This window comes from Dipodomys ordii, unplaced genomic scaffold (genome assembly GCF_000151885.1).
Source record: "Dipodomys ordii isolate 6190 unplaced genomic scaffold, Dord_2.0 Scaffold227, whole genome shotgun sequence".
NCBI lineage: Eukaryota > Metazoa > Chordata > Mammalia > Rodentia > Heteromyidae > Dipodomys > Dipodomys ordii.
Genome location: NW_012267443.1, coordinates 1,084,417 through 1,095,363, shown reverse-complemented (window position 1 = coordinate 1,095,363; position 10,947 = coordinate 1,084,417). Strand labels below are relative to the sequence as shown.

At 41.0% G+C, this 10,947-nt stretch overlaps 1 protein-coding gene across 1 annotated transcript in view; it reads right to left on the bottom strand.

Annotated features, from left to right (window-relative positions):
• Nucleotides 1-10,947, bottom strand: part of Slc25a13 (solute carrier family 25 (aspartate/glutamate carrier), member 13) — a 150,599-nt gene that overhangs the window by 9,358 nt on the left and 130,294 nt on the right. Inside the window, exons 14-15 of the mRNA XM_013035852.1 lie at nt 10,361-10,491; nt 10,191-10,250 (exon numbers count right to left, since the gene is read on the bottom strand). Coding sequence (XP_012891306.1) covers nt 10,191-10,250; nt 10,361-10,491 — 191 coding nt within the window. The remainder of the gene's footprint in view (nt 1-10,190; nt 10,251-10,360; nt 10,492-10,947) is intronic.

The window sequence follows — 10,947 nt, the reverse complement described above, 5'->3', positions numbered from 1 at the left end:
CTTTTTGCTTATGTGGTGCTGAGGAATCGAACCCAGGGCCTCAGGCATGCAAGGCAAGCGCTCTACCACTGAGCCACCTTCCCAGCCCCTCATGAGTCAGTCTTTAAAAAGTTATAATTCGGGAAGCTAGGATATTGGAGGTATAGTAAAACTATCTTACCTTCACACCTTTCTATAAATCCTATCCACTCTGTCCAGGTGATATTCAAATTAGATATGAAATATTTATTAAATAAAGGTCCGTTAAATCCTTACCTCTGCCTTCATCATTATAGTAAAAACCATCACCATATTACTGACACAATAGTACTGACATTGTAAACAAGTCATTTGGAGTAACTTCTCAGGCTCGTATAATTCCTCATCCAAATTTTGCTTCTTATTATAGCTATTCATTTTTACCTTTAACCACATTTCCCAGTGTTTGCATTTTATAGTGAGATTTCAATCTGTGTGCTCATTTCTTTGCTGTACTACTACTTTCCATTTTAAGTCTCCCCCTACACATCCCCCCACTCTGGTTATAAAATGTGGAGTGTTTATCATAGAAAAATACATAAAGGTATCAAGAATTAAACTGCCCATAGCTAAAACCTACTGCAAATAAAAAGTGAAAGTTTTGGAACATTCAGTTAACATAAAAATTTGCAAACACTCCAGAACTGGAATTCTTCTGGAGTGGTTCTAGATTAGTCATTTTTCTTCTTAGATTTATTATGTATAGTTTGTGCTTTGTTTTTTGCATGTCTAATTTAAATCACTTCTTCATTCTTTAATAATGTTGCCTGCATTTCTTTCTACTTGATTAAAATATGTTACCATCATCTTTGATTTGGGGACAGTCCTAATGGTTGACCCCAAGATTCTTACCCATGTCAGTGCTTTGTAGTAAGTTCACTTCCACAATTTCCTATTGATGGTAAACCTAACTCTTCCCTGGTAAAGCTATCAGTACACCATATTTGATCAATCAAGGTACACCTATTACTCCTGCATCTCTTTTGATGACTATTAAGCCAGGAACATCAATCTCTTAAATAACACCTCTTCATTCAGTATCTCTTTTGATGACGACTAAGCCAAGAACACCAATCTTTTAAATACCAACCTCTTCATTCATTTAAACCTTAAACTCTACCCTTTCTACTGAACAACTTTTAGTAGTAGACTTTTCAGCGTTATGCTGAGTTTTCTTTATATCTGCCAGGGTCACTGTTGCCTATTCAAATGAGGGGTCAGGAATTGTTATCTGCTTTCATTTAATTTATAAAACACTTAGCAAAACTGGTTGTCAAGAGCTCAGGGACAGTGCCCAGGCTCTGAGTTCAAGCCTCATGATCACCCCTCCGCGCCCCCCCCAAAGTCATTCTGTACTGGAAGGTTAATGTTGAAAGAAAGAGACAGAGGGGTAGGGCAGAGCAGGAAAAAGGGGGAGAGAGTGACCCAGCTTATACTTTGTGTCATAAATATGATTCAAAGGTCAGACACAGGAGGGCAAGACAGGAAATCAGACATATGCATCCCTGGGACACAGGAAAAGTGAGGACATATGAATGAATTTGAGTTTTTCAAGGAGCCTGGGGGGACCACTGAACCCATCTACTGAGCTTCGAAGAACACCTACTGGGATGATCATCCCCCCTGACACTAGGTAGCCATGTAATGAGCAAAAGAACCTTTCTCACCTGTTAAAAACCATCAGAGGGAAGTGGTGGGTTTGAAGCTTTGGGAATAAATGAGATCGTAACCTTAAAAGTCTACATAGGACCCACTATAGTACAAATGCAAGAGACAAATGGGACCAGAAGGGCTGGCTGCCTCTCCTGGGATCTATATTGTTCAGCAGCCCAGCTCAGGTGTCTCCCTAGAGCAAAACAAAACCTGTTCTGGCTAAGTCAGGAGGTACAGGAGGTAGCCATCCCTTCTCTGGCACCCCAGGCATCAAAGCCCAATCCCCACAGAGAGCTAGCTTTGCAAAAGGCTGGAGAAGAACTTACAGACTTATTAAATTTCCCTGGCCTCCTTTCCCCCAGTACTTCCTCCAGGTCTTAGGCACAAAGGCAGGTGCCAATTTGCAAGGCTGCCTAAGGCAATCCCTGACCTGTTGCTCCCACACAATAACAAGGGAAGCAGGATGTTGAAAAGCCTTTTAAAGTTCCAAGGGTGAAAATGTTTCTCTCCTTGATGATTTCTTCACTTTGGTGGTGAACACCCATTCTCCAGTCCTAGATCAGAAACTAAACCTGTTTGACTTGATTTCTACTTGTCCTTTGTATAATTTTTACCAGTGATCAACCATTCTGAGCAAGCTGTTTTGTATAAAAGGAAAATGCTACATAGTCTGCGTCAGCAACACAGGAAGAATTACTCTGGCCATTAAAAAATTAATAAATTACAAAGTGTGCACCACTTAAAACCCATCTTTCAATCCTTCTGGCTTATATGAAAAGTCTATGTTTTCCAGCCTGAAGTCTTGCTGGATCTACAGACAGACCTGCCCTCAGTGCTCTCCAACTGCCCCCAAATTGCCTTTGTACAAAGTAAAGTCACTTGGAGGAGAATTAATAATGCAAATGGTTTGAACAAATAATTTGATCATACTGCCTGATTTCTCTTAGGAAAAATAAATTTCTAATCTCTTAGTATTCACTAAAATATTCTTCAAAGAAAATAATTTTTTCTTTGTAAATAAAAAGGCCTACTAATATACAGATACGAATAAAAAAGCATCTTCAGGTAATTTATGTGTAAATAATCTTCTATGAGCTCTGGTTCTGCTCCAATTCTATGTTCTAATACTCTTCATCACAGCTCAAGTCAAGGTGTAGGAAGACGTCTTTAAAATTTCACCTTGATTCACTTCAGGTTCATAACCCACAACTGGCCAGTCACTTAAGACAGGTTTAGAGGTACTGGCTATAGAATCATCATGAAAGAAGAATCATTCATTTTGCTTCTTCTGCCCTTTTGATGTGCGCACATTTTTTTTGAAAGCCTGAGGAAGCCCTGGATCAATTCCTAAGTTGCTGGAATGATCCACTAAAGTTTATCCTGGCAGCGCTACCTGACAGGAAATTGTCAAAATACAACAGGATCCCCATACCTCTATGCTCACAGCTATCCCCCATGCCTTTTCTTTTAAATCTCCTCAACTTGGAATGTTATCACACCTGCTCAATCAATCCAACAGTAGGAAAAGAGCTAGTCCTGAAGGATGGTGCTGATCAAGGAGTCAGGGCCAGGGCAGGTCTTTACGCATGCTAATTCTTGCTTATTCTAGCCCTACCTGCAAACAGGGCTCTAAACAGACTATTTTTAATACAGGGAAAGGTAATTACACTCACAAAGGCACCTCTGTGTCAGCTGGGGCACCAGGAGCCAGCAGGTCTGGGAGACGGAGGCTTAACAGAGACTCCAGCAGTGAATGCACATTGTCTAGCAAGGGGGAAAATGCCAGACTGGGGGACCCTGCAGCATTGAAGACAACAGTGGTGCACCTTGTCTGAGGAGGTTATTTAATGCTTCTGGCACCTGTCGTCAGAGCCACCCCTCTTTTCCTACCTTACAGGTTTTGAATTTATTTGGCATGTATAATTGTATATTTTGATCTGGAGCTACAAACAAAGGGCAGCATGTCATGTCTTGATCCCTTAGCATTCTTGGTTTTCCCCAAGCCAGTTAACCCTTAGTAACACAGCCTGAAGGTGTGTTTCCTGTCCAACAGAGGAATGGCACAGACCTAATGGGCCCAGGATTTGAACAGGGTGAGTTTCTGAATCTGGCTGAGAAACGTTTCTGGTGCCATGACCCATTATACTGACTAGGACTGCTGTTAAAGCCAGTTAAGCCATAGAACAACTGAAGACTTAAAATGCAAAAACACTGAAATGCTTTCAAGTATCAGATGTGAATGACTAGTCCTGAGACTACTGTATTTCCCCCCTTAATTTCACTGTAAGTCTAAAAAAAAAATCATCATGGCAACCCATGTCTTTTCCCTGGCAAGTAGAAAATGCCACTCGGCCAGTCTTATGGTTTTACTGTTACTATAGGCAGGGAAAAGTGTTTATCATTTAAAGGGAGTCGAAACCCTATAGGTGGGCTGTATCATCTTTTTCTGCCTGTTTTCTTTCTTTTCTTCCCCTGCTCACTTATACCATTTGCTGCATAGTCTACTTCTAACCTGAGTGTTGACTTTGAAATTTTAATTTGCTTTCTTCCTATGTGATCCATGCTCTTAAAAGCAGACCAACATTTTGTAATTATAAAATTTAAATATAGCTTCAAAGTATTAGGTAGTTAGGAATTATACCTACATATAAGTATATACACATACAAATGTGTTAAGGTGACATGATTTTAATTTACCACTCTCATTGTTTCACTCTTTTTCCCTCTAGGGTTTGAACTCAGGGTCTCTTGCTTGCTAGGAAGGTAAACCTTTTATGCTTTAGATACTTTTTGGATAGCCTCTTGTGTTTTTTATCTGGGACTAGCTTCTAACCACACCTTTGATCTATACTTCCCACAGTAGCTAATGTGCCCATTATGTCTGGTCCCACTTTTTCTTTTGCTTAGAAAATGTATTCAGAGAACAATGTAAACAGTAGACTAGGAAAAATCATTGGATAATGGAGCAATGCTGGTGTCTGAAAGCAGAAATTGGCACTTGCTAGGTCAGTGCTCTACCACTTGAGCCATACATCCAGCCCTGTTTTTTACTAGTTTTTTTTTTAGGTAGGGTCTTGCTTCCTGTCCAGGTATAATACTTGAGCTTCTATCTGCTTATATTAGGCTTCTTTCCATTGCTGAGATCCTAGGTTCATGCTACTGCGTCCAGCTTCCCTAAGTAGAAAAGGAGTCTCATTAACTTTCCCACCTAGACTTTACTACAACTGCATCGACCCAATCTTAACCTTCCATATAGCTTGATATGGCAGACATATGCTACTGTACCCAACTGTGGGTTGCTTGAGAACAGGTCTTTCAAATTTTTCTGATGAGGATGGCCTTCAATCATCTATTCTCAGCCATCTAACTAGATGTGAACCATAAAATTTGGCTCATTTCTGTACTTTTTAACATGAAGGAAAGCAATTACGCTCTAAAAGTTTAGATAAAAGTTCTGTCTTAAATGAATCTTTGAGTACTTGTCAAAAACTAAGAGAAAAATAAAGTGAATAGCAGAGCAAAAATAATTAGCAAAAATATCTCAGGAAACAGGGCTGGGAAGGTGGCTCAATGGTACAGCGCTTGCCTTGCATGCGTGAGGCCCTGGATTCGATTCCTCTGCACCACATAAGCAAAAAGAAAAAGGCCGGAAGTGGCGCTGTGGCTCAAGTGGTAGAGCACTAGCCTTAAGCTGAAGAGCTGAGGGACAGCACCCAGGCCCAGAGTTCAGGCCCCACGACCGGACCTCCCCACCACCCCCCAAAAAAAGAAAAAAAATCTCAGGAAAGATATAGTCTACTGAAGCATGGGGCCGGAGAAGCAAAATTTTACTGTTGGACATCTTTTGATTTGTGCTGATTCCAGGGCTTGACCTCAGGACCTGGGCTGGAAAAACAAAATTTTCTGTTAGATACCCTTTTCTTTTTGGGCCACTCTTGGGGTTTAAAAGTGGAGCCTGGGCAAAAGTGGCTCATACCTGTAATCCTAACTACTCTAGATGCTGAGATCTGAGGCTCAGAGTTCAAAGCCTGCCCAAGCAGGGAGATCTGTGAGACTCTTGTCTCCAATTAACCATCAAAAAGAGAGAAGTGGAGCTGTGGCTCAAGTGGTAGAGAGCTGGCATTGAGCAAATGAGGTTAGGGACAGCATCCAGGCCTTGAGTTCAAGCTCCAGGGTTAAGGTTGTACTGTGAACACTGACTACATGGATGGCAATGATGCCATCTACATCCTTGTCATGCTAGCCTGAGTGGAGAGCCCCCCCACAACAAATACTTGTTCAATGAACAGAAGAAGAGTAGAATATTAATTATTATTTGCTAATATTTCTAAGAATTTGTTCTGTTCTCCCCATCAGCTTCTTTAACACTCTCAATTTCTTTGGATTCTGCTCTACAAATACAGTGTTTTTCCAAACATTTTCTTTTTATTTGCTATTCCAAAGCCCAAAGCAGAATACCTAGCCAAACAGCATCTGAGATTATGTAGGTCTGGGGCAGAATAAATGCAATTAGGTAAGGATTTTTGCCAGGATCCCTTAGTTGAGTTTCTAAATAAGAGACAATGACTACTGTGCTTTATGTATACTATGTGCTAACCTCTGTCCTACGTGCTTTCCTGTGTTATTTTACTAAATTCTCACAACTACCTTATGAATATCTCCCTGGAAACCTATGTCATTATACATGTACTATCTCTTAACATGGCTCAACACATCTTTATGTGACAAGTCAGGTTTCATAGGCATTGAAATTGAAATATGGCCTTAGCAGTTGAATTACAAGGTGTATTACCTATACCAATGCCTAAACCCATCTTTCCTCTGTTGTAACTTGGAGCTTCAAAAGAAACAATATCTGTCCCATAGGATTAAACAGTTTAAAGCCTACACAGCCTCAGCACAGGGTCCAGTGGAGTAAACAATCAATAACCATTAGTTCTAATGAGCTTACAATTCAGCATACACCATTCTAAATCTGGTCTCTGTTTTTGCCACAAAAGTGCTAATCATCACATTTGATCTTGTTACCTTCAGATGCTTCAAATTCTTTAGACTCTTTTTTCCACTGTCTCCAGAGAGGCCTGGCTTTCCCAATAAAATTAAAGCAAATAGGCCATGGGTGGAACTCAGTGACAGAACATGAGGCCCCGGGATGAATCTCTAAGACCTAAATTAAAATAAACACCATCTCTCAACTTTTCCTTTCCTCCCCAAAACAGCATGCCTTGATTTCACTTTTTCTTCTAGCTGCTGCGTCTGGAGAAGCTTTTAGGTTGAGTGACTTGTCTGTTTACAGTTACTCATGTGGGAGCCCTACCATTCTCTTTAAAATGGATTTCTTAACTGGGCATCTGTGGCTCACATCAATAATCCTAGTTACTCCAGAGGTTCAGATCTGAGGATCATGGTTCAAAGCCATCACAAGAAGGAAAGTGCTTGAGATTCCTATCTCCAATTAACCACCAAATAAGCTAGAGGTGGAGGTTTGGAGTGAAAAAGCTGAGGGACAGTGCCCAGGCTCTGAGTTCAAGCCCTAATACCTGGCACCAAAAAAAAAACAAAAACAAAAACTTAAAGAAAACCGCTGACAAACATATTTAAGTTCTAAGGCTTTTTGGTTTTTGTTCTTTTTTCCCCCATCCCTTTGTCTGCATCACTCACTGCTCTTCCTGCTTTTCAGGTCATTCCAACTCTCCACCAGACACCTGCTTCTGCTCTCTTCCCCATCTGTACTTACTGCAGCTACTGTGGGTGGATTATGAGTTCTACCACTGGTTTTCCCATAACCTGGAGATCTCATCCACTCTCAAGATTTCAGGCACACACATGATTCTCACAGAACACCTATTGTCTCCATTCGTCTGCCAGCTTCTAGTCCCTCAGTACCTTAACCTTGCTACAGGATCAGCAACAGTCTAAGTCCTGCCCCTGTCTATCTAGGCCATCTAACTAAACTATTTCATCTCTGGACTTCTCTTCTATAATTATAAAGTTAACAATAGGTAGAAGATTTTCCAAGGGCCTCACAGCTTCTGAAATATTCTGAAATTGTAAAGTTTACATTATTACCATCTATCAGTTTCTGAAGCTGGAACTCTCCATGCTATCTTCTAATCTTCCTTTACTTTCTACCTCTCCAAGTAAGACTCTCTTTCTAACACCCTTCAAATACATCCCCACTACCATGGCCTTTAGTCCAGGTCAGTATCACCACCCTTAGCTACAAAGTCCTTTATCTTCTGTCAGGATATCTGTCCCTGCCTTTCAAGTTAACCATGATTCAGCATCAGAGGCTTCAGAAAGCTGTTCTTGGCCATCTTGTGCAATACCGCAATACTGTACTGTACCATCTTGTGCAATCTTAACTGCAGTACTGTACTGTATGAATCTGTAGCTAGCCAATTGCTCCACAGCTGGTAAAGTCCTTGTGGTGCCATCCCTTACTGATTTGGTTCTGCATCCCAAGCATTAGAGGAGAATGAATGTCGAAAACTTGGAAAGAGATCTCTCACACAATTGTCCTCCTTTCACATGAGATTTTTCCTAATATGATGGACTCTGGTCATTATTAATCAATTCTCTCTCTTTCTTTGCTCTAATGTCCTTATGCATAATATGAAAATACCTGGCTTTTAGTTATTATTCACATGCTCAATAGACATTCATCAGGTGTGTCAAAACTGTTACAAAGAAGCAGTGATAAACATATAAGTCCCTGCTATCAAAAACACTCCAGATGAGGGAAAACACAAACATCCATAGAAAAGTGTAAGATGGTAAGAGGCATGACCAGAGAACTGGAATGGGAACTAAAACAGCAAGTGAGTTAAGATCTAAGGGGAAGAATGCTTGCAGACAGAAGTATGGAGTTTGGAGTATCTGAAAGGATAGAAATGCAGGTAGTGTACCTGGCACATAGTAATAAAGATAGGAAGGTGAAGAGGAATTTCTCTCTTTCCGCAGTGGTAGGGATTGAACCTCATGTTTCATGCTCGCCGAGCAAGTACTGTATTACTGAGCTATATCTGGAGACCTCTAACCACCCCCCCCCCCACACACACATAGTTGTTTGTGGTAGGTGTGTGCACGAGCTTGAATTCAGGGCCTCAGGCTCTCCCTTGGCTTTTTCTACTCCAGGCTAGTGATCTACCACTTGAGCTACACATCCATTTCTGGCTTTTTGCTGATTACTGCAAGTAAAACTCTCATAGACCTTGCTGCGGTGATTGGCTTAAAATCACCATTATCAGTTCTCAGCCTCCTGAGTAGCCATGGATGCCCAGCTAAAATACCACATATTCTTAAGAAAACCAGTATACGTTATACATTTTTCTCCTTAACTACATTATCTTCAAGTAATTATTTCAAAGGCAATTAATAATCCTACCTTTACTTCAATGGTCTATTTCTTGCATTATATCTCACAACAGGTTACCATTTGCAGAAAAGGGGTTTTGTTTATAGTTCACAATGTTTGTATAAAACAACTTCTAAGTTCAGGAATGTGAAATGTTTACCATAGCCACATTTATTTTTCAGTTGTAAACGTATTCCTAAAGCAAGTATTCCAATTGCCTTTCACTGTGAAATCACAGAAGAGCAAGGTGTTTTGCAAGTCAATTTAGGAGAAAAACAGAAAGCCTGGTTAAGCCCAATTTAGGTAAGCTTAGGCTCAGCAGGCCTAAACACACAGAGAGAGCCAACTACTCACCCTCCAGGGTCTGGCACTGTAATGTTAACAGAGGCAAACAAAGGGACCCAGGGGAGCAGAGGGAAGATTAGGGGTCCCCACTAAAACTGGGCCATTGGTCTCTTTTTAAAAACCCACACAGAGGGACACATACCAGGCTAAAAAGTATTAGGTCATTCTTGGCCACTTGCTCATTTCTACCCAACCAAGACTTACAGATGGAGAAGCTTTATTACTAAAAGGCACTATTTTGAAACAAAAAACATAGGAAGGCACACAGCAACGCTCAAATTGGGGGGATCCCTAAAAGGATCGGTCCTAACGGGGCCAGTGATGACTCTTTCAGGAGAGAGTGTGTTGGGACAAGATAAAAAGGTGTGGGCCCCTACCAGGTTCCAAGATTAGTATCACCAGTTCAGTATCACACATGAGGATCACAAGTGTGACAGTGCAAAATGCTCACACCACAGACAGGTCATGTTTGCCGGATAACAACCTTCAGGTCTCTGGATCAGCTAGTATGGATGGACAGCAGGAAGGAGGGGATTGCCTGTGCACTCTCTTGTGATGAAACCAAGTTTCCAGCGCAAAGCGCTAGTGACTCCACTCAGTAATTATCAACACACCAAAAACAGCATTTTGTTAGGCCAGTGCCAAGCCTTGCGGAATGCCTCTGAACTAGATTAAACCACTAGACTAGTAATTAAACTAACTTTATATGGGAGAGCTCTCTTGCTCAAACTTGAGCAATCCTGCTCACTTCAGGAAAGCAATTTTCACACAAAAGTGGAAATAGACAACTTCTGAGCCTGAGTTTCAGCTCAAATACCATGGCTGGCAGCTCTGCTCACTCAGATACGAGATCAGGATACCAGCTACTTCCACAGGCCTTAAAGAGAATTAAGATTATAAAGTAATATGAAAAAGCACTAAATCCTATTCGTGATCATCTGCAGACATTTTAATAGCCTGCTTCTGTAATAGCAAACAAGTCCTTACCATTGTATCCACCTAGACATTTTGGTAACAGTCACTACCATAGTATCTGAGGACCAGACAGCCTGTTGAAAGGCTGCTTGGCATCCTGTCAAAATGGCAAGCTTCTGCATCCTGTTACAGACTGCAGAAGCCTAAAAAATCCAGAAAGATGATTTCTTTCAGACTCACCTAACTATGCCACATGACAATACTGTTTATTTCCAATAACTGATAATGAATTGGTAAACAACATATGTATAAATTCTGTGTTCCCTGCACAATTGCAGAATGGGCATCTTAAATGCAAAGAACAAATCAGCATGTTGTATTACTAAATACTACAAATGCCTAAATAAAAAAACATTACCCCTTAAGATCAATCCCCTAAATAGGACAGTATACTGACACTTGCAAAGGTTCAATTATGGAGGTACTTTTGCAAACCCTAGACCTTGGAAGTCACTTAGGGAAGACAGGTTTGCCTGAAGTAAGGCCTATTTTTTTTTTTTTTTGGGTCGGTCGTGGGGCTTGAACTCTGGGCCTGGGCGCTGTCCCTCAGCTCTTCAGCTCAAGGCAAGTGCTCTACCACTTGAGCTACAGCACCACTT